General features: G+C 40.7%; 1 protein-coding gene across 19 annotated transcripts in view; it reads left to right on the forward strand.

Annotated features, from left to right (window-relative positions):
• The window catches only part of cacna1aa (calcium channel, voltage-dependent, P/Q type, alpha 1A subunit, a), a 98,872-nt gene that overhangs the window by 43,205 nt on the left and 28,539 nt on the right, over positions 1–27,128 (forward strand). For 14 of the 19 annotated variants that reach the window (XM_055005268.1, XM_055005267.1, XM_055005259.1 and 11 more), the window contains exons 12-36: positions 1,040–1,152; positions 1,321–1,433; positions 1,520–1,651; positions 1,867–1,939; positions 2,212–2,329; positions 2,610–2,677; positions 2,790–2,896; positions 5,252–5,302; positions 6,065–6,233; positions 6,453–7,084; positions 7,185–7,534; positions 7,619–7,754; positions 8,287–8,416; positions 9,499–9,558; positions 9,702–9,808; positions 16,838–16,937; positions 17,103–17,263; positions 17,396–17,536; positions 17,624–17,825; positions 18,775–18,939; positions 19,160–19,270; positions 21,293–21,376; positions 25,669–25,785; positions 25,922–25,987; positions 26,286–26,383. In XM_055005268.1, the coding sequence (XP_054861243.1) occupies positions 1,040–1,152; positions 1,321–1,433; positions 1,520–1,651; positions 1,867–1,939; positions 2,212–2,329; positions 2,610–2,677; positions 2,790–2,896; positions 5,252–5,302; positions 6,065–6,233; positions 6,453–7,084; positions 7,185–7,534; positions 7,619–7,754; positions 8,287–8,416; positions 9,499–9,558; positions 9,702–9,808; positions 16,838–16,937; positions 17,103–17,263; positions 17,396–17,536; positions 17,624–17,825; positions 18,775–18,939; positions 19,160–19,270; positions 21,293–21,376; positions 25,669–25,785; positions 25,922–25,987; positions 26,286–26,383 (3,604 nt within the window). The remainder of the gene's footprint in view (positions 1–1,039; positions 1,153–1,320; positions 1,434–1,519; positions 1,652–1,866; positions 1,940–2,211; positions 2,330–2,609; positions 2,678–2,789; positions 2,897–5,251; positions 5,303–6,064; positions 6,234–6,452; positions 7,085–7,184; positions 7,535–7,618; positions 7,755–8,286; positions 8,417–9,498; positions 9,559–9,701; positions 9,809–16,837; positions 16,938–17,102; positions 17,264–17,395; positions 17,537–17,623; positions 17,826–18,774; positions 18,940–19,159; positions 19,271–21,292; positions 21,377–25,668; positions 25,786–25,921; positions 25,988–26,285; positions 26,384–27,128) is intronic. The other 5 variants (XM_055005266.1, XM_055005269.1, XM_055005270.1 and 2 more) reach the window with 3 other exon arrangements.

Genomic DNA, 27,128 nt, shown 5'->3' on the forward strand with positions numbered 1-27,128 from the left:
GGATACGAGCAGACCTGGTGCCAGCGTGCACTGATTTCTCCACAAATGCACAAATACTGTCATCACAGATTACTAGAAGGCGATGGGTGAGCAAATTCTCCAGTAATGTGACTAAATCCTTGAAAGAGCTGACCCAAACATTTAACACGAGCTCATCCAAGCACGTTTTCCTTCTACACGGATTCTCGCCTTATAAGTGTACACACACACACGCGCACACACACACACACACACACACACACACACACACACACACACACACACACACACACACACACACACACAAATAGTAACTGAAATGAGAGACAAAATAGAAATAAACAAGCTATGAAGTTTTTAAAATCCTTAGAAAATACAACAAACATAAGCTGCATTAAAATAATTTGCTGTATTTTAATATTTGGTATTGTTAAATATAGCAGGTGTTGGATCATTTTCACACATACTGACACTGTGACATGAAAGATGCTGAACCTGAACCTTCAGTGCAATGTTTTGGTCATTGGAAATGAACATGAATATGTGGACAGAACCAGTAACTCTGCAGTTAGTGGACAGTGTTTGTTATGTTTTATACCCACAGACAAAGGTAGAAAATATCTGCATTTTATAATTTTATAACTAGACACCTTTTCAACTATATACTGACAAATTTCTGACAATAGTCCTGGAAAAAGAACAAATTTGATTAGCTTTCCAGGATAAATGACTTTAAACTATAAATGTCGCTGGACTAACATAAAGATGCTGTTTCTGCAGTGAGAGTCTGAGCTTAAATCAAAAAACAATGACTTTGCTGCTGCACAACACAAAAACAGAAGAACTTTACTGCATTTTGAAACACACATTACAAAATAGTGTTTTTATTTTACATCCATGCTTCAGTAAACACATGAAACCCTCCCCTTCCGTGCAGTTATGTACAGATAGAACATATAAATTGCAGATCCGTGTTGAAGGACGCTTCGACGAACAGCCTCCACCTCACTTCTGACATCCTCCCTCCTTCCTCTCTTCTTGTCTTCTCCCCTCCGTGCAGATTTTGCTGAATTCATCTTCCTGGGGATCTTCTTGTCTGAGATGATGATAAAAATGTATGGCCTGGGCAAGCAGGCCTACCTCAACTCCTCCTTCAACTGCTTCGACTGCCTGGTGAGTCCCAACGCACTTCAGTACACAACCCTCAGAAACGAACAAAACAAAACACACAGCCAGGTGCAAACACTCGCTTCAAGCCCGGACGTGTTGACTCTAGCAAAAATATTATTTACTCATTATAATGAGTAACAACGTGCTTGCGTGTGCTTCTGTTTGTGTCAGGTGATATGTGGGAGTATATTTGAAGTGCTGTGGTCCATCATCCAGCCGGGCACCTCGTTCGGCATCAGTGTGCTTCGAGCTCTCAGGTTATTGAGGATCTTCAAAGTCACCAAGTGAGTCAGATGGAGTCAAGTCACTGTTCTGAATAAATAAAGGAAATATTAACACGCTCAAACTAATTCCTCTCTCTGCTCATCAGGTACTGGGCATCTCTGCGTAACCTCGTCGTCTCTCTGCTCAACTCCATGAAGTCCATCATCAGCTTGCTCTTCCTGCTCTTCCTCTTCATCGTTGTCTTTGCTCTGTTGGGGATGCAGCTCTTTGGAGGACAGTCAGTGCCGTTTCTTCATTTTAATAGTCCTCATTTAATTTACCACTAAGAGATTGCTTTCTGTTTCCTGCCAGGTTCCCTGAGTCATTTCTGAGACAAAAACTTGCTGTGCTTGTGTCTGATTCTTACTGTTTTTTCTTTTAATGCCATTCTGTGTTTTCCCTCACACTTCTCTTTTCTATCTCTCTCTGCTGCTGTTTTTTTTTTCCTGCTAGGTTTAATTTTGAAAACGGCACCCCTCCGACCAACTTCGATACTTTCCCCGCAGCAATAATGACGGTGTTCCAGGTGAGCCAAGGAGACTGTAGAAGGGAAGAGAGGGAGGGAAGGAAGCAGGAGAAGACCAGGGCTGGATTTAGGTTGAAGCGATTAAAGGATTAAACAGGATTTATACATGAGGAAGTGATATAAAATATAGAATGCTACTTTTAAATTCTTAAATGTCATTAGCCAGGGACATAGTTTTGCTAAACCGTGACAGTTAGTGAGCGCTACATGCATGATATTTGTATGTACATGGATGTATTAAATGTTGTCTTTTCTGATTGTTTTTGTTCCAGATCCTGACCGGCGAGGATTGGAACATGGTGATGTACGACGGCATCAAGTCTCAGGGCGGAGTCAACAAGGGAATGGCCTTCTCTGTCTTCTTCATCGTTCTCACACTTTTTGGCAACTGTATCCCTCGACAGAGAAGTTCACATGCACACAAAACACACGATGCATCTCACAATAAACCACATTATCCTGTCATTCTGTCCCTAGTAGGAGATCTGTGTCATGTTACTATAGCATGTATGCTATGCTAGTCTGACCTTCTCGGTTCTTACACAATCCACTGTATTAACTCGCCATGAATTACATGCTAAGTGGCTTAGCCAGGTCCTTTATGTGTACGCTGTATACTTGTGTACAAACACTCTCCTCTGTGCTGGATGGCTTTTAACTCGGTGTTCAGACACTCTGCTGAATGTGTTCTTGGCCATCGCTGTGGACAATCTGGCCAACGCACAGGAGCTGACCAAGGTATAGTCACGTCCAGTTCTGCTTAACATCTCTGTATTATTCTCCTCCAGTCAATGAACTGTGCCCTCATTCCCGATTCATTCATCTCTTCTCTCTTATTTCCTCTCTGCAGGATGAACAGGAGGAAGAGGAGGCTGCCAGTCAGAAGATCGCTCTGCAGAAAGCCAAGGAAGTGGCTGAAGTCAGCCCACTGTCTGCTGCCAATCTCTCCATAGCAGCGTAAGTTTCTGTCTCTGTTACTGTTGTGCTCTTTCTTTTTTTTCTTTTCTTTGGACTACAGCAGGAATTTTATGATGCACATATCTTTAAAGAAGCTCCCTCTACATCCTGGAGCCAAGCACAGTGGAGAAAAACAGCTAATGAAGCTCTGCCTTCTGTTGTACACAGTAGTGATGCTGATGATTGTAAAGAGGTTTTTTTTTTTTTTTTACATCACAGTGAACTTCATAGAATTCTTGCACTTGTAAAGAATTTCTCAAAACACTGACCTAAAGCACACTCATTGATTTTTCCTAAATTGTGAATCACATCCTGATATAATGTTAGTGTACAGAAGGTTCTCTTATCACAGAGGCATAAATCACCTTCACCCAAAGTGATTTTTTTTCTTTCAGATTTTAGTGTAAATTGAAAACAAAATGTGTTTTTATAATTGTTTCATCACAGCATATATGTATCTGGTAAGAGCCAGTTTAGTGACCAGCTGAAACATGCATATACTTCCCTCTTTGTCCTCTCGGACTCCCCTTTGCTTTTTTCTTTCTCTTTTTTTGTCACACTCTTTTGTGCATAGTGAAGCTCAGACACACTCATACAGACACACACAGGCCGGCGTTGGATTGATCCGTCCAGCTCTCCTCTGGTCGGGGGAGTCTTTGATCTCTTTTCTCTGTATACACAGGGGTCTTTCCTTTCACCGCTGGTAAAGTTCACACACTCTCACACACAGACACACACATCTGCACAACACGGGGAGTCCACTTCTGCTCAGAAATACCAGACACACACACCAGGTACATGCAGGTCTGACCTTTCCTCTGAGATACAGCAGCTCACTCAGCGTCACACAAACATGTCCAGGAGTTAAAACTTAATTTACACGCTCATTACATGTTGATAGTTCCATGTTTCTTGTTACTGTTTGTGCTGTATTTCACTGTGCTTGTGGGCATTTGTATACGTGCACCAGTAGTCCTTATTTTAACTGGGATTCATATTTAAGGTTTAATATTTTTTTTTCAATGCAGTGCATGTGTATGTGTATATATGTGCGTGCATGTGTGTGTGTGTGTGTGTGAGGAAGAACTGTTGAGTGTATGTTGGTTTAGTGAGGATTAGCAGCACAAAACAGTCATTGAGATTCCAGTGAGGATAGTTTTTGTTTTACCAAGCAGGGATTTTAAACTCGGGGCCATCAGTGGTGCATGAAGAATCTCTTAAGAAGATATCGTATGTGAACTCAGGAAGCAGGCAACATAAAACCCAGAAAAAAAAGTAGTTGTGAGGCTGCATAAGTCCAGCTGTCAAAATTAAAGTCCCCTTCAGCAGGGATGCAACTTAAACAGAATCTAAATTTATTTAAAACTTTTATTGTCTGCAAGAGATTCCAACAGTACGAGCAAATTCTGTTTTTCATTGCAACATATTTGCACAAAAAGCTTGTTGTTTTCTGTCTTATGCACATGAGACCGTTATTTGGTAAGTGTCTTTGAAATGGAGGAAAAACTGTATTTTCTTAGACATAAAAGAAGAGTAAATCAATAGAATAGTGCAATGAGAACAGGGCAGATATACGCTGCCGTTCAAAAGTTTGGGGTCATCCAGACAATTTCATGTTTTCCATGAAAACTCCCACTTTTATCCATGTGCTAACATAACTGCACAAGGGTTTTCTAATCATCAATGAGCCTTTCAACACCATCAGCTAACACAATGTAGCATTAGAACACAGGAGTGATGGTTGCTGGAAATGTTCCTCTGTACCTCTATGGAGATATTCCATTAAAAATCAGCTGTTTCCAGCTACAATAGTCATTTACCACATTAACAATGTCTACACTGGATTTATCATTCATTTAGTGGTATATTCATTGAAAAAAATGCTTTTCTTTCAACAATAAGGACATTTCTAAGTGACTCCAAACTTTTGAATGGTAGTGTACATAATATTAAACATGCAAGAAATGATCAGGCAGAGTAAATGAGTGATCCAAATAGGGGATTTTGTGAGAGTACAAAAAGGAGAAGACAAAAAAAACTTGTTAAATATTCAGACGGAACAAACTGCAGAGGTGAGTGTGTGTTCAGTGTGTCTGTGTGTTAAGGATTGCATTCCAAAATGCTGAATCTTTTTTTTGGCAAAACAGCAGCAACAAAAAAAACAGTCTTTCTGAGATTTCTTCAGTTTTTTGCATTTCAGAAATATGTTTTACTTGTTTGAATAATTCCGTTTTTTCGGGACATTTTGTTTGAATAGTTTCCGGTAGTAATCTGTCTTGAACTTGCCCATTTTGGAATGAAATCCTTCTTCTGTTCTTTCGTGCCATCTCACTCACCAGCTGTTTCCCTCCTCAGCAACAAAGTACACAGTGAGTGTCACAACGCTACCGACCCCTTTCTGGACTGGTATTTATTTATTTGTTTATTCATTTCTGAATACCTTCTGTTTCTTGACTTTACAACCATTCCTTGCTTTCTTTCCTTTGTGTTTTAAGAACACCCTCCTTTCCTTTGTCCTTTTGTTCTAAACTTTTCTCCTCTACTACATTCCTGGCTTTCTTTAGCTGTTCTTTGTGTTGGCTTATTTTTAAGAGTACTTTTTCCGTTGCCTGCATCTCGCAGTACGGCTGTTGCTTTACTGTGGTTGACTGTTGGCCCTGACAGAAAAGGGAGTTAAAGTTGATCATTGGTTAAAGTTCTGGAGGGTAAGAAAGGAGGTGGTCACTGACAGTTTGGGGTGTTTTTGACGGCTCTATCCATTTAGCTTCAGTGGGGACTTTGGGCTTCTATTTCCATTCAGCTTCGGGTTGATTGATTATGCATTATTCTAACAAATTCTGACCTTGCCTCAATGTTATCCTCCATGTCGTGTCCCCACATGGTTTACCAAAGTAGGGCTGTCCTGCATTGTGCTTTGGCAAGCCGTGTAGACACCCAGAGCCTTATTCTGTTGATAGCTGCCCCAATCTATAGGTCCAGCCAAATGACCTTCTAGATGTTTGTGGCCCCCAGTGTGTCTTTCTGTCCTGGCTATTTTACGTATTTTTGGTGTTGGTTTCCACCTCATCATTCTCATGTCTTTTTTATGTGTACTACATTTGCACAATGTCGAGTCTCAGAGCAGGCCTTAACGCCGCCAATGCTCTCTTATCCCGCTTCGTCTTGCAGTAAGGAGCAGCAGAAAAACCACAATAAGGGAATCAATAAGTCGGTGTGGGAGCAGCGCACCAAGGAGCTGAGGAAACAGACTCTGGCGTCCAGCCGTGAGGCCCTCTATAATGAACTGGACCCTGACGATCGCTGGAAGGCAAGGACAGGGAGGGAGGAGCACAACAATGTAAAGGACAAGGCAAACAAAGGCCCCTAGACTTGTGATATCAGTGTACACAAGTTAAGGCTCTGATGATGGCGTGTTTTTAGTCTAGTCAGCTATGTACAGGTGGTAGATTTGCCAACGGTAATTTACATGCTTGCTTGAATTTCCCATATGTTACTATAAATCCCATTTTTGATCTAGCTAGCTATACAGTTTCTCTGTCCTCCACTCTCCCCACAGGTGAACTTCTCACGCCACATCCGCCCGGACATGAAGACCCACCTGGATCGACCCTTAGTGGTCGACCCCCACGAGAACCGCAACAACAACACCAACAAGACCACTGCCAACAACTCAGACCTCTGCGTCAGCCAGCACCACCCTGCTGACGAGCTCAACAGGCAGACCCGCCTCCACGAGCACCACGGCCAGGTAGGAGGAGGTGGCGGAGGGTCGGGTCCATCCAGGCCTCCGCTGGAGCGCGGGGAGTCCACGGAGAGTAAACGCAGTCGTAAAGGCGACCATCACCGCGCCTCTCATCGGCTGGACGCTACGGTGATCCCCGGGCCGGGCTCGGAGGAGAGGCCGTCCAGGCGCCATCACCACACTCGGAGCGGCAGTCGAGGGGGAGGACAGTCGGAGCACAGGAAGCCCAGGTCGCATCGAAAGAACACAGAAGACAGCGAGGACGGCACAGGAGGAGGAGGTGGAAAATCAGGGAGACATAAGAGCAAAGCAGTGGATGGAGGTGGAGACGGAGGAGAGCATGAGGGAGGTGGAGGTGGTGAGGGCGGCGAGAGGAGGCCGAGGAGGAGTCGCCATGGAAACCAAACAGATGGTGAAGGGAAGAGGATGTGCCAACACAGAAGGAAGTATGTCCATTGGCTGTAAATATGATTCATGTTCTTATGTCTTCTAATCCTTGGTTCTCTTGTCACACTTTTCTCTGTCCATCATTTCCTCTTCTTCTAGGGACTGCAGTGTCCTGAACCTCTCCACCACACGTCCCATCCAGAAGACCCTCTCCAGACAGAACAGCCAGTACAGCGAGGATATGGACAACCTCATGAACACCAAGCTGGTTTCTGGCTCCACTCCCCCCGGTGAGGGTCACCCCAATCCGATCGCCAATCACGCTGTAGCCCAAGCCTTCGGATCCGCCCTCCACCTCGCTAACAGCGGCACTCAAGGAAGTTTGGTCACGTTGGACAGCTATGGGAATGTCGGACATCACCGTGCCAACAGCGTGATCAGGCTGCCTCACCCTGACTACACAGCTGTGGATATGCCAATTTTTCCTTCCACCAACGCCATACTGCAAGGTGAGGACTGACAGAATATGTTTCTCCTTTGTTATCTTTTTACTGAAGTACCAAGCTCTCATTTTCACACCTGTCTCTTTCCAGTTAATAAAAATGCCAACACAGAGCCTCTGCCAGCCAAAGAGGACAAGGACGACGATGACGATGAGAAGGGAGGCGAAGGAGGACCCAGGCCCATGCCTCCATTTAGCTCCATGTTCATCCTGTCCACAACCAACCCGTAGGTTTCACATCGTCAAGATGTTAAGCGAACACAAGTACCCGATTAATTTGCTCAACATTTCATTTTTTGTGTGTTTATCTTTGGTTTATGTGCTAAATTCTGGTTGGAACGTGGACAAAGTCATTAAAGTGTGACTCAAATTTAACAGTAAACTACGTTATTGGCAGGGATGTGGTGGTAAAATAAATGGTGCGAATGACCTACTTTACCTCAGCTGTTGTTGAAAGATGGACTTACTGGTATCATTCTCAAAAACCAATCTCTAATGAAATGCTTTCTATACAGCTCTGTGATAACCTGCTAACAGGATATAGTCCTGCAGAAATACGGTGGTTGTGTTCTTGACAGAAAAAATAAGAAATCCTTGAATTAGTCAACAATACTGAGAGAGAGGAAGCCTAGTTGTAGCACTTTAACAGGTGTAAAGTCTCTGTAGGTGTGTTTAGCCTCCACTACAGTTCTAATTCTACAGTCTAATAGTATATAGCACTAATACCAGAGAGAAACATACTTCTCTGTGTGCTCCCAGGTTTCGCCGAGCCTGTCACTACATCTGCACCCTGCGTTACTTTGAGATGTGCATCCTGCTGGTTATCGCCATGAGCAGCATTGCCCTGGCAGCTGAAGACCCCGTCTGGCCTGAATCCCCCCGAAACAACGTAAGGAAGTCGCTGCACATTCATGTGTCGATGCCAGAAATATCATGTGGGCGTCATATTTACCACCTTTGTTTTTATTCAGGTTGTTTTTTTCTTATTAGCATAACTGAAGACCTCCTATGTGTGAGAGGGCAGTCTAGTCAATGAGTAAAGTGTGGCATTAAATGGATAAATCAAGCCTTTAGGAGGATTATGTATCATTCAACAACTGTTTTTTAAACTCATCCAGAGTGACACATATTCTGGTTTTTGCTGTGCAGCGTTTTTACAGTGTCATTTAAAGTAAATGTAAAAAATAAATCTATTATTATTATTAGTAGTAGTAGTAGTAGTAGTAGTAGTAGTAGTAGTATTATTGATAACAATAATAATAATTTATTTTATTTATAAAAATAAAAATAATAAAATGTCATAGTTGTTATTATTATTGTTGATATTATGAATAAAAATAAAAAATTCTTATTGTTATCAATACAAATAATAATAATAATAATAATAATAATTATTATTATTATTATTATTATTATTTGTATTGATCACAATAAGAATTTTTGTATTTTTATAATAATAATAATAATAATAATAATAATAATAATAATAATAATAATAATAATAATAATAATAATAATAATAATAATAATATATTATTATTATTATTATTATTATTATCATCATTATTAATATAAATAAAATAAACTTACTATTATTGTTATCAATGATAACAACAACAATAAAATAATAATAATAACAATAAATGATAGTTGTTATTATTGTTATTATTATTAATATAAATAAAGTAAATGATTATTACAAGTGTTTGAATTCCATTGTATCATACAATGACAGTAAAGGAATCTGAATTATTGTTATCAATCATAACAACAATAATGGTAAAATTAACAATAATAATAATAACAATGATAATAATTAGAACAATTATATTACTATATTTTTTATTTAATTCTTATACTCGTCATTGGATGATGTCTGAATTTGAAAACCAGTCCTACATATCTGTCTCGTCGCTCTTTTCCACTTCCTGGATGCAGCATCCAATCATTCTGTCTGTTTTCTCTCTGCAGGTTCTCCGTTATTTCGACTACGTCTTCACAGGAGTTTTCACATTTGAGATGCTGATAAAGGTAAAGCAATGTGTGAAATCAAGAACGGACGTTTTCCTCCAGATGTGACGACAGTCCGACCCCAGATGAGGAACAAACATCTGCACCTTTTATAACCAAACTGTGCGTCTCATCATTCATCCATGTTTTGTGTCTCCCTCCAGATGGTGGATCTGGGGTTGGTCTTGCACCAGGGCTCATATTTCCGGGACTTGTGGAACATCCTTGACTTTATAGTGGTTAGTGGTGCTCTGGTGGCCTTCGCCTTCACGTAAGTCTCCCTGCTGCCTCCCCCTTTGCTCTCCTCTCTCCTCACCCCTCCCCTCCTGGCTGTCTACTGCCTCTCTGGTACCTTGGAGTACAGCCTCCCCGGTTCTTCTCTACTCACCCATGGCTCATTTTTGGCCTCTCTTTTTCTCTCTCTCTCTCTCTCTCTCCCTGCTCTCTGTCCTTTCAGACATTTTATCTCTCTCTCAACGGTTCTCCATTCTCTCCTGTCCCCCTCCTCCATTTAACGTTTTAATTTACCTGAGCTTATAATACAAATGGCCAGTTCTCTACTTGTGGTCATTTCCTTATGCTCCCACACTGGCCTGAACTCCTGCAGTCCTTTCATTTCTGAGCCCCTCTACCTTCTGAGTCCCTCCACCAACTGCTTAAACCCCTACATGTTATAAGGTAGTTTCCCGGCATCCTCTTCCTGTCCATCGCTTCTTCCCTCTGTGAGAGGTGAGGACCACCCTTTGCACCTGTAACCCTTTAGTGCCCAGGGCGTTCTAGAGTTAAAGGCCCCATGATGAGCTCGCTTCCCAAAACCTCCACACCCTTCTCCATGACAATGCAGGTACTTTAAAACCTACTCAATCTGCATGACTGTTAGGATGAAATGCAGTAATATCTGTAGAACTGAGCTAAGTTAGAGCTGAGGTAATGAGTACTATGCTGGGTACAAAGCATGACTTTTTTGCTTTTGCATGGTTGGAGAGAATAGAAAGTAAACTAGAGCTTTAGGACTGCAATCAATATTAAATGTGTATTTTTTTTTTTAAAGATATACAGAAATCAAAGTTAATTAAAGCTGAAAGCAGCATTGGTCTGGTCCTGGTTAGCGAATCCAAACATGTCCACCAGGTGGCGCTGTGACTGAGAGTGTATTTCGGCCTATGGGTGTGATGAGGGCTGGACTCTGATCACACAGGTAAAGTTTCAGACAGATTGAAGCATGTACAGACCAGTCACACAGCACTTCCTGTTTCATGGCGAAACGTCGAAATTCCGCCAGCCGCCATTTCCATACCGTCAGATTTCTGTGGAGCATTTTGATAACTTTGGTGACCCATGCCTGGTGTACATCCTGGCCAAATGTGAGCTCTCGGGGTTACCCTGTTTGAGTTTATAGCTTTTGAAAATGTCCAAAAATGACCCAAAATCATCCAAAATATGGAACATGATTCAAAATGGCTGACTTCCTGTTGTGTTCTGGGTATGGGTGTCAGTTACAGTTTTGCACGTCTTGACGTGTTACATGTGTGTACCAAATTTCGTAAATCTAAGTCACACATACAGACGGTGCTATTGAGCCATTTTGGCACATACGTGGGCCATTCCCCTAAAACATCAAATTTTTTCACAGATCCTGCCATGTGCACAAATTTTCACATGTTTTTGAGTATTTCTAGGGCCTCAAAAATGTGTTTTCTTTCGTCCGAAAAAACCACCCTTGGTGCTCGGACCCTAACAATGACAATGCTGCAACCTCAGTGCTTGACTCAGTTTGATGTTTCTCAAAATCCTATATGTATTTTCAGGGAACAGCCACCCAAAAGTGTAGTTTTTGTGGCTTTGCCTTAAAGTTACACGAGTGGAAAAAGCTGACGGCTGACATAATAGATCAGGCAGAAGCATGCTCGCGTGGAGAGCAAGAATCTCTGCAAGCACAGTGGCTGATGATGTTTCACCAACTAAAAATAAAGAATTCACAAGTGATGTTGATCCTGCAACAAGTAAGTGACCATTTGTGATTTCCCTGAAAACAAATCTGCCACAGAGTGCAACTTTAGCTTCTGTAGACGTCAGCGTTAATTGGTATTAAATTTGAAAACAGTTCCAACACCTGAGCCTGTTAACCACTGAAGTAAGACGTTTTCTCACAAACACTGATATTTTTAGTCTTCTGTTGCGATTATCATTTGCAGTTTTTGTCATTTTCAGTTTTCTGTAATCATTCATCAGGAATCTTCACATAGTTGAGTCCAGAGACTTGTTGTTGTTGTTTATGTTGCTTTATGACCGTGTGGTGATGCATTAATTATGAACTGAGGGTTTAATACAGCAAACGTTAACCGTCTTGCTTCAGTGTGTTTTCATGGCTCCAGAACAGTGTGTTTTGTTAGCTTAGATCTGTGTGCTTTCTCCTTTTACCATTCATGCTGTACGGCACCAAGCCTCTCTTGGAGTTTTTCCATTTATTTAATTCCCAGGAACAATAAAATACCTGAACACGTGTGTATCAAATACATTCCAGTGCTGTAGCCCTGCGATAAATCTACTTTTCTGCAGAAATTTCAACATATTGCAGTCAAATACAAACACACTAACTACATACTTATAAATTATGCAATTTGAAAAACTCAAACATACAAAAAGATGATTATTGCAGGGCTGCTGTTTTGGATTTTATTTGATTTTTGTTTAGTGGGATGATACCTTTTAGAGCAATTAATCCAGGTTTGTTTGCTAATTTCAGCAGCGGTGAACTGAAATGAAACTGAGACGATCTTTCAAATACTCGATGAAGACGGTCTGAAAAAATAAATGATTGCATGAATGTATTTGATGTTCTATACTCGGGATGCCTCAGCTCTTTCAGTTTTAACTAAAGCAAACCCAACCACTTTGTATTTTTCCCAGCATGGTATCCTCTAACTGTCCCTTCAGAGCTCCTTTAGCAGGTCTGGAGGGATTGATCAGTCAGTTTTTTCACTTTAACCTCACTGTGGTAAATCCTATTAGTTATAGCCTAAACAAAATACCCTGAAGTATAGAATTACAATTCTCTCTATCCTTTACTTTTTTCCCAATCTTTCATTGTTCAAAACCTCCGTTACTTCTTCTTCCTCACAAAAAGTCCATAAAAATATATATATTTTTCTTGATATGAAAAAGAAAGATCCCATTAACTTAGGATCTAAGGGAAGTAGAGTCACTGTGGGTTTCTAAAATCTTCACATCAGATGTTTGTAACAAGTCTATGTCCAGCAGTATCCATTACCTCAATGAAAAATCCACCACTGCCTAAAGTGGCATCTATCCTTAGCTCATGAATCAAAGCATTCAAGGAATTTTTTGAGGAGTTTTCTAATATTGTGCATTGTTTTGTGTATTTTCTACTGCTGCATTGGGTGGAGGTATATTATCAGTGAATGAACTGGTGCCTTTGGTGCTTTTCTTCCATCATAATTCTGTAAAATTAATGGAAAAAAACGTCACCTCGGAAGAGAAAATGCAAAACCTAATGTTTTCAGCCATTTAAAACCATTTTACTGTCCAAGTCCACATAGTTATGCTAACTTCCACAAAAACCAACCCCTGCTGTGTCTTTTGTTGTTTTGCTGATTCTGGAGCAGCTGAATAAAGACACGGTGAACACGGCAGGTGCTCCAGGGTTCTAGTGTTGGTGCTCCATCTATCAGACTGGCTTCTACCCCAGTCATTCTCTCTGAATCATCTTTATATCTATGTGTGTTTCACTAACACTCTTCCCCCTTATTTCAGTTGAATCTGTCTGCATTTCTGTATATTTATATCTAAATGTGTGTGTGTACATCTGTCCTTATCTCTGTGTCCTCTAACGTATTTGTGTTACATGTGGGTCGGTTGTGTAAGTTTCTGCACTTCTTCTCTCTCGAAGTTTCCACAGAAATGTTAATTATGATCTAAGGCGTTTAGTGTTTTAAAAGCTGGAACATTTAATCACAAACAAAGAATAGCCAATTGAAGCAATAAATCCTGATTTGACTGTGGTAGGGGTTAACAGCGGAGATCTGAACCAGTCAGAACAGACACATCCAGATAGGGGCTTAATTCAATTGGTGGAAATCAAACAGGACTCCAGAAAGGATCAGTGGTCTCATTGGAGATGTTTATCGCTCCTTTAATCCAGTTAGTCTGGTCTGAGGGCTGCTGTGTCTTGGACCACTTTTACCGCCGTCCTGCATATTTCTATAGTCAGATTCATGTCCAGCGGCGATGACTAATCGAGTTTGGTTAGCTTAAAGGGATATCTGGATGTTCCGAGATGCTTTAATTCCACCAGACTGGGTTTTTTTAAAGGCGAAATGTTTGTAAAGTGAGTTTAAATGAGGGCGTGTTTATCTTTCTGTCACTCACAGTGATTTATTTATTATTCATGGCGCTCCTCCTCACAGGGAGTGAAAATTTACAGATTTCAAAAGTTGATCTACCGCTGTTAAATCCAGTGGTGTTCGGTGAGAACATCTGGCCTGCAGATCCAGCAGCAGTCGTCTGATGCTGTGGTTTGTCTGAACTGTGAGAGTGCATGTTTAGGTGCATGTGTTACCTGTAGTGTGTGGGTGAGAGGGTTGATCTAACAAACAGCGCACCTTGTGCTTTCTTTTCTTCTCTCTCTGTCTCTCATATGGATGTTTTCCTGCTTTCTCTGTGTCCCATTCTGTCTCCTTCTCCCACTCCGGGTCTTCTTGTCTCCTCTCTATCTTTGTCTCGCTGTCTCTCACCCCTTTACTCATCTCTTCGTTTGGAATCCACCAACAGCGGCGGCGGGTAAAGTTCTCTTTGCTTTTCCTCCTCATTTTCTCCTTCTGCACTCTCAGCATCTGTTTCTTCTGACCACACTGGCTCTCTGTCGTCTCCATCCATCCCTCATCACAGCTGAAACGTGTACTCGTCTGTTCTTCCCTTTTCTCCATTGTTCACCATGGAACAGCTCCGACTCAAGCATAACTAAACCTCACGTTAACCTGCAGCTGGGAAATGATATTTTGTGCAAATTGCAGGTTTATCACAGAAAAAATATGATTAAAGACAGAAACTGCTTAAAAAAACATCCATTAGGAAAGTTATTATCAGCTGACGACTGGTGAAGATGTGACCAAACAAATGCAGCGAAACAGAAAACAGTGTCGCACACACATGCATTAGTGTGCACGTGTACACAGAAGCAGCAGCGTTCTACCATCTGGTCTAACAGCTGGATGACACATGCAGCTGAACTCACAGATGCTGTCTCCCCTAAGGACCGCTTCTGACGACCTCTGAACTTAATCTCAACATTATCTTTGCGCTGTGAGGATTTTAGTTTTTTTTAAATAACAAATTAGAGCAACAGAACTACTGTAAAGTATTTCTTGATGCTGAGAAGTTTTGCATTTATTTAAGCAAGCAGGCAGAGCCCCTTTTTAGCATCAGTCGACTCTTTAGACTCTCAGCGGGTGCCTACTGTAGTTTAGTATTAAATGTAGTCAGTTTGAAAACGTGTGTGAACTTTTACCTTTTCAAATTCGTCGATTTTGCCTTTTCCCATACATGGATCATTCCAGAACTGGAGGACATTTGGGCTTCAAAATACTTGAAAAATAAACCTTCTCTCTACCAGTTTTCTGCACCATATTCATCAATAATAGGTACTGATTGGCTCAGCTTCCACATCAATGGTAGCATTTTTATTCCATGTTTTCTGTGTTGTTTGCCAACCCTACTCTAATCACAGTAACAGGGTTGCTAATCCATGCTAATGTGATCTTTTTCTCAGCAGTAGAAGCTAGATATTTAGCTGCTGTTACTGCTGACCATGAGGACAAACTGACTGATGGAAAACAGTCCAAAGAATTAGTCTGATCCTGATAATATGAGGTAGAGTGAGACATTCAATCAAGGCTGACAATGTGATGAAAAGATGAAAAATAGAAGAGAACTATAGGAACACTGATGGATGATGGAAATGACAAAAAGAAGACAGAAAATGACACAAATGAGACACAAAACGAAACAAACGAGACAGAAAATGACAATAACATCATCAACAGGTTCTGCTAACATGTTGTGGGACACGTTCCACGTATAATAATTATCATTTAAAATATTATGTTGATTAAAAACAAAATTCCCCCAATCACAAGAAGATAGTAAAAAGATAATACAAAAAACTAGATTTAAATTTGATTCTAACTGTTTTATTAGAGATTCAGTTTGGTCATCAGAGGGGTGGGACGAGAGAAAAATGTCATTTTAGGGGGAAGTCCAGACTTATTTGATATTTTTAAAATATCTTCAAACATTCTTTCTCCTAGTGTTTTTTAGATTTGGTCTCAGGACAAGAACATTTACACAACTACTGTATGTTTTAGGATTTTCTACATGGATTATTTGAAATTTGATGGCTGGGACGTAAAATGTCCTCCAGCTCTGGAATGACTCTTACATTTACCTAGAAAGAGGTTTTGCTTTGCATTTCATCAAGAAATGCTCGGTAGAATATCTTTGTCTTGGCCAAAAGTCCTACAAGACAAGATTCCATGCTGTCTGAACAATGCTGTGAAAGCAGCTCATCCAAGTTTAGAGCTTCTAGAAATGAACCGGTTGAGTTATCAAAAGAGAGAGTTTGGCACTTCATTTTTTACTGCAGTTAAACACAGTGATATTACCAAATTGTGACCTACGTTTGATGTCTGTGGAGTTATTTTTTAAAACTTTTTGTAATGGGGAGCAGCGCTGAGACCACGACTAAACTCTCTCTGTAATGTCTCTGTATATATAGAACATAAAGTTCTCCATCACTCAGACTGCTGCTTAAAGAAGAACTACTGCAGCATGGAAAGCAAGGTTTCAATGCAGCATGAATATATTTCACCATTAGCTGGGCATGTGCAAGTCAAGGCTTAAGCCATCTCTGTAAAGCATTGAAATACATTGCAAAGTATCAAACAAGCGTAGCTAACGAGATAGCATTCAGACAGGAATGATATCAGCCGTTCCCATAGCATGTACCGTAGTAGTCAAATACCACCTAACTCTAGCATGTAGCTAAAATGCTAACCTCACACTTAGACATGAGGCTAAAGCGTAATATGATAGCAATGCTGCATGTGTTGCTATGTATTTAACCCAGACGCAGTTACTCTTTTTGAGTTAACTCGGACGCACATCAAGAAATGGCCGCCCACTGCCATTTTGGAATCAAGAGGACTGAAGCTGTCGTGTTTCTCCGAGCCTACTGACGCTTTTGTACATATATGTATTTGTGTTGCGGTGTGTGTGCATGTAGGGGGAGCAGTAAAGGAAAAGATATCAGCACCATCAAGTCTCTGAGGGTCCTGAGAGTGTTACGACCTCTGAAGACTATTAAACGTCTTCCCAAACTCAAGGTACGTGTTTTCGCAGCATGAACTGAAAACTGAGGTATTTTTGCCTGTGATGCCCCAACTTCAGACCAGAAAACACAAACTCAAAATAACTTCAATCCAGTGTATTTAGTTTTTCACACAGTAACCAGAACCTCTGCTTCTGTTGTCGTCTTCTTCTGTCCTCAGGCTGTGTTTGACTGTGTGGTGAACTCTCTGAAGAATGTGCTCAACATCCTGATTGTCTACTTACTCTTCATGTTCATCTTCGCTGTGGTGGCGGTGCAGCTCTTCAAGGGCCGATTCTTTTTCTGTACCGATGAATCCAAAGAGTTTGAGCGTGACTGCAGGTCAGGAAAATGTTATCGTGCTTTTTTTTGGCCTCTATGTCTTCAGTATCTCAGAAACCCCAAAAGATATAAATGTGAGAATAGACTCCTCCCTTTATTTGTGGTGTTGATGACGCGTTTTGTATATTTCAGAGGCGAATATTTGGTGTATGAACGCGATAACGGAGTGAGGGCGCAGAAGCGGGAGTGGAAGAAGTACGATTTCCACTACGACAATGTGGCTTGGGCCCTTCTCACCCTCTTCACCGTGTCCACTGGAGAGGGGTGGCCGCAGTGAGTATCCATGAACATGTACAGAACAGAGCACATGCTTCCTGACGACCTCTAACCCTGAACCCGTCTCCGTCTCCGCCGCTGCAGGGTGCTGAAACATTCAGTGGATGCGACCTATGAGAATCAGGGCCCGAGCCCAGGATACCGGATGGAGATGTCCATCTTTTACGTGGTGTACTTCGTGGTCTTCCCCTTCTTCTTCGTCAACATCTTCGTAGCTCTCATCATCATCACCTTCCAGGAACAAGGGGACAAGATGATGGAGGATTACAGTTTAGAAAAGAACGAGGTGAGAAAGGAAATGATGGAAAGTACTGGGAGGGCAATGAAAAGGCAGGATGAGATTAAAACCGTGTTTTATCTTCATCGTTGGTGAAGAACAACCAATAAAACGAGGATGTGTCTCCTGACCTGTTCTTCTGTACAGTGAAAACATCATGAGGAAAATACAAGACTTACTGGGAGAATCCATAAATTTATAACATAAATATCATACGTTATGCAGACGACACAGTGCTGATAGCAAACAGTGAAGAAAGTTTACAAACTGTAGTATCCATAATTAACACAGAGAGATTGGTCTGTCTTTAAACAAAAGAAAACAGAAATAAAAACTATCATCCCAACCTGTATCATAGAATTAGACCAAGAAACACTGAAGCAGGTTCATCATTTCAGATATCTCTGTTCATGGATAACATCAGATGAGAGGTATCAAACAGAATCAGATGTAGAGCAGCGATGTAGAGCAGCGACAATAAAAAATATACCAACAAATAAGAAAACAGCAATTAGCATCCATATGAGGACTCTCTGTTGTTCAATTCTACCAGTTCTGATGTACGGATGTGAATCTGGGAACATAATAAAATGTCAAACAGAATCCCTGCAGCAGAAATGTGGTTTTACAGACACTACGTTTATCTGATATGGACAGAATAACCAGCGAAGACGTTTTAAAATTACTAAACATTAATTATACGCTATTGAACAAAATTAGGAAATGGCAAGCAACATTTTTTGGACACATCATAAGGAAAGAGATTTTGGAATATGTCATCACAACTGAAAAAATGAATGTGAAGACAGGACAAGGCAGGCAGAATGAAGATGATAGATGGACTGACATCATGGAGACACATGGAACCATCAACAGTCACAATTCAGAGAGCAAAAGATCGGATTAGACGCTGAATGGCATGGGGCTTTATTGATTGATTGATTTTATCTGTTCACAGAGAGCCTGTATAGACTTTGCCATCAACGCCAGGCCTCTGACACGTCACATGCCTCAGAACAAGCTGAGCTTTCAGTATCGGATGTGGGAGTTTGTGGTGTCACCGCCGTTTGAGTACACAATCATGGCGATGATCGCACTCAACACGGTTGTACTGATGATGAAGGTAAAGAATCAGTCAGAAACAGTCATGCACACATCGACATGAAGAGGAAAAACACCAAGTTCACATCTGTCTGTGTTTGGACCTTTAGCTTTGTCCCCTCAGTTAGAAACAAGCCAACACTCATTTGCTGTTTTGATAAATTGTGTCTCTGTGTGTGTCTTTTTGTGTGTACACCGGTTTACTGTTATGAATGTGTGTTCTTCCTGCGTCTGGTTTCCAGTATGATGGAGCTTCTGATACCTATGAAGACGTGTTAGCCAACCTGAACATAGTGTTTACCTCCCTCTTCTCCATGGAGTGTGTACTCAAGATCATCGCCTTTGGAGCACTGGTGAGTGCATGTGTGTGTGTGTGTGTGTGTGTGTGTGTGTGTGTGTGTGTGTGGGTGTGCGTGCGTGTGTGTGGGTGGGTGTGTGTGTGTCTGCGTGTGTGTGTGTCTGCATGTGTGTGTGTCTGCATGTGTGTGTGGTGAGGATGCTATAGTTTTTATAAATTATGGTGTCGTTGCGTTCACATACAATAAACACTAGTGCCACAATAGAAATGAGAAGTTGAAGTTCCTTCAAATGCTAGCAAACATTTTATTAGGATGAAAAAAATAATAGTTTTGCACCGATTTTTTTGTCATTGTCAATCTTTTTTGTTGTTTTTTGTCTATTTTTGTCATTTTCACACTTTGTTTTTCTTTTTTGTCTATTTTTGTCATTTTCAATCTTTTGTTGTTGTTTTTTGTCTAATTTTTTGTCATTTTCAATCATTTTGTTGGGTTTTTTTGTCTAATTTTTTGTCATTGTCAATCTTTTTTGTTGTTTTTTGTCTATTTTTGTCATTTTCAATCTTTGTTGTTTTCTTGTCTATTTTTGTCATTTTCAATCTTTTGTTGTTTTGACAAATTTTTTGTCCTTTTCAATCTCTTTTTGTTGCATTGTTGTCTCATTTTTTGTCATGTTTCTGAGCTACGCTGAGCCATTTTGTGTGAGAACAGAATGTTGTAATGTGCCTGCATGACTCATAGCCAAAATAATGTGCTGAAAGAGACCAAGATGTGGAAAACAGTACATTCAGCAAATGCTATTCTGTTGTCCTTGTCACATTGTCACACTTTGCTGGTTGTGCATTATGGTTTACATATTTAATGAGAAACTGGGGGGAAACTAATGAGCTGCTTTCAGGTAAAACGCAAAAGAAAACTGGCAGAAATCAGCAGTGAAATGTGCAGTCATTAGAGCTGCAGAGGAGGTAGAAAAAATGGATGTAGGAGATAGTTTAGGGATGAATGCTGGGAGGAGATAAGGCACAGAGGAGGGAACTGTAATACAGTAATTAGAAGAATGAGAGTGAATGACATATAGGCGGTGAAAAGAGAAGCAGAGATTAGAGAGCGGGTGGTGATTAAGGACGAGAGGATTTAAATCTTAGAGAGCGAGCTTGAACAAACTCGGCATGCATGTCATAAACAGAGGAGGTGTGTGTGTGTGTGTGTGTGTGTGTGTGTGTGTGTGTGTGTGTGTGTGTGTGTGTGTGTGTGTGTGTGTGTGTGTGTGTGTGTGTGTGTGTGTGTGTGTGTGTGTGTGTGTTGAGGTGGTTTATTTTAATAGCCGCCTCCTTTGCTCTCTCCATGTCCCTTCTGAGGTCTAATGCACAGTTTGGCTACAGGCAATATGTAGGAAAGCAAACAAGAAGAAGAGCTTATCGCAATTTGGTTCCACTGTCTTCCTTTTGAGTTGCTCTGAAGTATTTTTAATAATTCTATGCTATATTCTACTATTACAGTTGAATATGATGAGATCTTTATCACTGATTTCTGTAAGTTTCTGTGTGACATTGTGTTGCTTTGAGCTCTACAGTAACATACAGTATGCGATGTTTGATGGCCGCTGTAGTCTTCTGATGCGGTACAATTTGTCCCGAGCCTGTCTGCTGGCGTCCGTCCAACATGCCGTCACTGATGGTCCATTTGTCTCATCTAATTTCTTCCCTGTTCCCGTCCGACACTGACATGTCTCTTTTTTTCACTTTCTCGTTCTTCCTTCTCTGTCTGTCTGACGCACATTCTCTGTCTCTTTTCTTTATTATTCCTTACCTTTCAATCTGCCTTTTATGCTTTTTCATTTTAATATTACTTTAATTTTGACATTTTCTGTTCAATGTGCTCTACCTGTTCTCCATCTCTTCACCTCACCCCGTTTCATTTCTCTGTCGATATTTATCTCTTCTGTTCCTTTGCTTCTCTGCCACTTCCATGTTCCTCTGTCACCTCATACTATCTCTTTTCCACTTCATTCTCCTCTGTCTCCTCTGTCCCTGTCTCGCCTCTCTCTCTTCATTCGTCTCTCTCTTGTCCTGATCACAGAATTATTTCAAAGATGCCTGGAATATTTTTGACTGTGTGACAGTTCTGGGCAGCATCACTGACATCCTGGTTACCGAGCTTGGGGTAAGTAGCAGAATTGGAGGCTTTCCTGTGTGCAGATGTGTATAAACTGTTCACAGACAGACTTGATATTGAATTAGCAATGTTTGTTGAGCTGAAATATTTGTTAGGTGAGCTCCAGCATGTGTCTGGATTTCCTGTCTATAAAACATACAGCAGGCAAGACGAGGAGTGAAGGGAGAGCATGAGTTAGAGGCCGCTGCTGAGTCGAGCTTTAATCAGTCATGCATGAGCATCTCTTGAAAGTCTTATATAATTGTCCCAGTTGGTGGGATGGGGATCCAGCTAGCCAGCTCTGAGCCACTGACAGGAAGGCAGGAAGCATGCTGATGCTCTGCGGTAAGTCAGTTCACGGCTTCTCCGAGCAGCCTAATAGTCAATCATATGATCAGATTGCAGCTCAAGTGGCCAGAGGAGGCTTTTCAGAGTAGCTCCAGCTGAAGGCTTGAAGGTCGTATAAAAATCTGACTGCACACAAAGAATTAAAACAAGAGATGCCTGAAAAAGAAAATATATGAGTAGATTCTTTTGCATCACAGTCAGAGATGGATGAGCGTGGCAGATTCTGTGTCTGGAGATGCATTTTTGCTGCATAAATTACCCATTTATTCAAAGTTTAAGCATTTACAATCAGTTACGTCACGTGTTCTGCCTGATGTTTTGTATCACCTGAAAGATGTGTGCAAGGCAAAATGAAATGCCAGAATGAGGTAATATAGAGCCATGAAACTGTTGGTTTGTACATGTGAGGACATATGTATATAATTGAAGACAGTGTTGTTATTTAAAACATTCTTTAAACCCTCTGAACCCCAAAGCAGTTTCTGGGCATTTTTGGTCTCATTTTTCGCTGTAATATAAAGTATAAAGCTTCTATTGAAAAAGCAAAACCATGACTGCTACCTGAGAGAATTAAAAAACGTCGGCTGTGCAGGTAGACTCACAGGTGTTACCTCTACTGGAAAAAATAGTGACTCTGCATACCATACATGTTTTACTTACACAGCCTGCAGTCCAGCCTAAATAAAAGTCCCTGAAGTCAGTGGTAGATTCTCTGTTATACATCTGCAGGGTTTTTTGACATAATTTTGGTTATTTTTCAAAGACAGAGCACCTTTTGGATCCACTGATGGGCCTTGGGGTCCAGAGGGTTAATAAGAAATTATTCTCAAGTTGTGCTCAGACAGAACATAATGTCGTTTCCAGATGCAGCACGTCTTCGTACAGAGATGCGAGAGGGTGTGACTAAATTAGAATTTACCCAGTCAAATATGTGCAGATATTCCAGTAGGAGCAAAACACCTCATTTGTCCTGGAACTGTATAGATCTTCTTTTAACTTACAAAGATGAGAGTTAAAATCAAACATACAGAATCATTTTTATTTGTAAATTGCCCTACTGGCTGTTTGGAGTGAGGACGCTGTAAGATGAAGACAGTGTTCTGTCTGAATACACCTTAAACCTCGTGTTGCTCGAGGACTGAACTCATGCAGAAGTACAAGAATAGAATAATTCAACTTTATCTGAGAAATATATAAACCTCTTGGATATCTTTGATTCAAAGCAATTCAAAAGGTTACCCCCCCAATAAAGTCAGATTTGTGTATTTGCTGTACCAAGATTCAAAAGCAGCATAGCGATAATAATGTGGCCCACAAAGAAACAGCGGTGACTGAAGCTCTCTCAGGCTTAAATTGTGTATAATTTGTGATTAACTGGTTATTTAGAATCCATAGATTGTTACAACAGCCCTCTGCTGTCTTGATTCTTGGTATCAGCTCCATATGTTTGTGCTTCATGTGCAGACAGACTCCTGCTGCTGTATTAATTCTTCTCTGTAATGACTCTTGGTTTCTTTCTTGTTTTTATCTTTTTACATGCTTTCTTTAAATCGTCCACAAACTTAACGACGACCTACTGTAATCTACTTCGCCCCATCCCCTTCTCTCCCCACAACACCTACTACTACTACTACTACTTCTACCACTACTACTTGCTGTGATTCCGTCCAATCAAAATGCACTATGAATCCTCTGTGTCCACCCATGACTACTGGCTTGGTCAATCTGTCTGGTTGTTCTACGAACCAACCAAAAAAATCCCAAAATTTGCTGCTATAAACCATATGTCTGCAACATCCACATGTAGATGGTTTGTAATTTTTTGGAGATCTTGTTTTACTGCATCTGTTTTATCTGCATGCCAGCGAAGTGTGATGAAATGTGCATGATGTGCTCGACTCCCACAACTCAGAACCCTCGACTCTGAGTGAGCTTGAATCTTTACTTGTTGCTTCTCTGTCAGTCACTGTGCCTGTGTGTCTGCAGAAATATATATATTTACGTATACACATGGATCATTCCAGAACTGGAGGACATTTGGGCTTCAAAATACTTGAAAAATAAACCTTCTCTTTTACAGTTTTCTGCACCATATTCATCAATAATAGGTACTGATTGGCTCAGCTTCCACATCAATGGTAGCATTTTTATTCCATGTTTTCTGTGTTGTTTGCCAACCCTACTCTAATCACAGTAACAGGGTTGCTAATCCATGCTAATGTGATCTTTTTCTCAGCAGTAGAAGCTAGATATTTAGCTGCTGTTACTGCTGACCAAGAGGACAAACTGACTGATGGAAAACAGTCCAAAGAATTAGTCTGATCCTGATAATATGAGGTAGAGTGAGACATTCATCAAGGCTGACAATGGGATGAAAAGATGAAAAATAGAAGAGAGGACATAGCTTTGCTCTACCTATTCTTTAGGACAACTGTTGGATGATGTAAATGACAAAAACAAAACACAAAACGACAGAAACGTCATCAACAGGTTCTGCTAACATGTTGTGGGACATGTTCCATGTATAATGGGGGGGGGACGACTCCAGACTTATTTGGTATTTTAAAATATTTTCAAACTTTCTTTTCTCCTAGTTTTTTTTAGATTTGGTCTCAGGACAAGAACATTTACAAAACAGCTGCATGTTTTAGTATTTTCTACACGGATTATTGTAAATTTGAAGGGTGGAACGTAGTTCTGGAATGACCCTTATACAGATCTATGTGTATGTATATATATATATATATATATATATATATATTATCCTTTACTGCTCTCGCTGTAAAGGATTGGACTCTGTAATCTGGAATAGATATCCACATCTATCCATTGAGATTCATCACATACGAGATACGCAGCCACACATATGACAGTGACTGGGAGAGTGTTTCCAGTAGGTCCAAAGCTTCGCCCGGGGCAGAAAGAGCAAGTGATGCATGCTGCCTCTTGCATGTCTTTGGCAGGAAGCCTTTATTTCCACAGCACACACACACACACACACACACACACACACACACACACAGAGAGAAATGTAATACATGCTGTATTGTAAGTAGAACCTGCATGTGCTGCTGCCCGTCCCTGCAGTCTTTTACTGATGAACAGTAGAATACATATCATAGGGTTAGATTCCATATAAGTTTATGATGCTTTTTTCCCCTAAATTAAACAAATAGAAGGGAAAAAATGAATTTATTGCCACAAAATCAGCTGTAAAATACACCTTATACGTGACCTAATCAGGCTGACGAGACATAAAACATGGGAAACTAGTGAAATTCACCTGAGGTTTAATGACCTCTGTTCGTCCTTGAACCACCCCCTGTTCTTATGTGACAGAATGTCACGTGACTCGGGCGGTGGATCCTATTGGATGTTGCATGAGCTGCCATTAGATTTGCTGCTTTGCCTCGTATAAGTTCATATCTGCATGCTGTGGGCTTGCTTCATGGTAAAAAAAATAGTTTGCATATTTTGCCTTGAGAGAATTAGTGCATTTGGTTGTGTTTCCAAGAAAAGGTCCTGACGTCCCTGCACTCTTAACTACTCACCACTCCTACCACGATTACTACTAATAAATCCCAATCGGATGAAACTAGTTAGATCTGGATGATTTCCTTCCCCTTGTGTTGTATTGTTTGGTTTTTGACTAACTTTCTGGTCATGAAAAGCTTGTCGGAGCCTTGCTGATTTAAGTTTGGTTTGCTTTGACTTGTTTGGCTCCTGATTCTTTTGTGTTGAGTTTGACTTTGAGTTTGACTGTTTTCCTCTCATTTTTGGTTCTATTTTGGTTGTCTAAGGAAACATTTTGGCACACTGCGGTACAACTAACTACCCTTTCTTGTATTCCGACCCTCCCCACTCTGTCACCTTCCTCTGGTATTCCCTTTTTCTTCACTTTCCTGTCTTCCCCATCTCTCTTCCTGTCTGGTTTTGTCGTGGCTGTACTGTAGAATAATTTCATCAACCTAAGTTTCCTAAGGCTGTTCAGGGCAGCTCGTCTCATCAAGCTACTGAGGCAGGGAGAAACTATTCGCATCTTGCTCTGGACCTTCGTTCAATCTTTCAAGGTTTGCTTCCAATTGTTCCAATTATGTGTAGACTTCACACACACACTAGCGGATGTACGTATACGTAGGTGCAGTCTTTTATATGTTGCACTTTTCAAGCAGATTAATACCAAACGATTGATGTGTTTCTCCTCAGGCGCTGCCTTATGTCTGCCTCCTCATTGCCATGCTGTTTTTCATCTACGCCATCATTGGGATGCAGGTGGGTGAGAGGCTTCGGTCTAAAAATTGCTACAGTGCTTTTGGGATGCATTAAATATGTTTTATAGTATCGTTATGATGAGGAGGACACGGTGGAGGAGGAGAATGAGGATGATGATCATGGTCATAAGGATTTGGTGCATGATGGGAGGAGGAGGAGGAGGAAGATTATGGAAACGGCGACGACAGCATGCGTGTCGTAAAGTTTCAGAGTGTTAATTAAACTCTGGATGATTTGGTGGCAAAGAGGGTATGAAAGGTCACCGACTAACAACTGCACTCTGGTTTTTGTTTGACAGCTGTTTGGGAATATTGCGATCGAAGAAGACGGAGAGAGCGCCATCAACCAACACAACAACTTCAGGACCTTCATACAGGCTCTGATGCTGCTCTTTAGGTGCTTATGGCTGAGTGTGTTTGCATATACAAGGGTTTTCTAATCATCAATGAGCCTTTCAACACCATTAGCTAACACAATGTAGCATTAGAACACAGGAGTGATGGTTGCTGGAAATGTTCCTCTGTACCTCTATGGAGATATTCCATTAAAAATCAGCTGTTTCCAGCTACAATAGTCATTTACCACATTAACAATGTCTACGCTGGATTTATCATTCATTTAATGGTATCTTCATTGGAAAAAAATGCTTTTCTTTCAAAAACAAAAGCATTTCTAAGTGACCCCAAACTTTTGAACAGTAGTGTACATGAATTAAAGTTGCTTTATATTAGCTAAAGTTGCTCAAAAATGAGTTGAAGTTGCTCAAAAATTAGTGAAAGTTACTCTACAGCAGTTAAAGTTGCTCTATATTGAAGTTGCACAATAATAGTAAAGTTGCTCTAAATGAGTTAAAGTTGCTCAAAAGGAGTTAAAGTTGCTCAAAAATTAGTTTAAGTTGCTCTAAATTAGTTAAAGGTGATATTATTAGTTGAAGTTGTTCTATATCGAAGTTGCTCTGCATTAGTTAAAGTCGCTCAAAAATTTGTTAAAGTTGCTTTTAATAAGTTAAAGTTGCTCCATATGAACTATAGTTGCTCTAAAGGAGTTAAAGTCGCTCCATATGAACTATAGTTGCTCTACAGGAGTTAAAGTCGCTCCATATGAACTATAGTCGCTCTAAAGGAGTTAAAGTCGCTCCATA

Source organism: Amphiprion ocellaris, chromosome 19, assembly GCF_022539595.1.
Source record: "Amphiprion ocellaris isolate individual 3 ecotype Okinawa chromosome 19, ASM2253959v1, whole genome shotgun sequence".
Classification (NCBI taxonomy): domain Eukaryota; kingdom Metazoa; phylum Chordata; class Actinopteri; family Pomacentridae; genus Amphiprion; species Amphiprion ocellaris.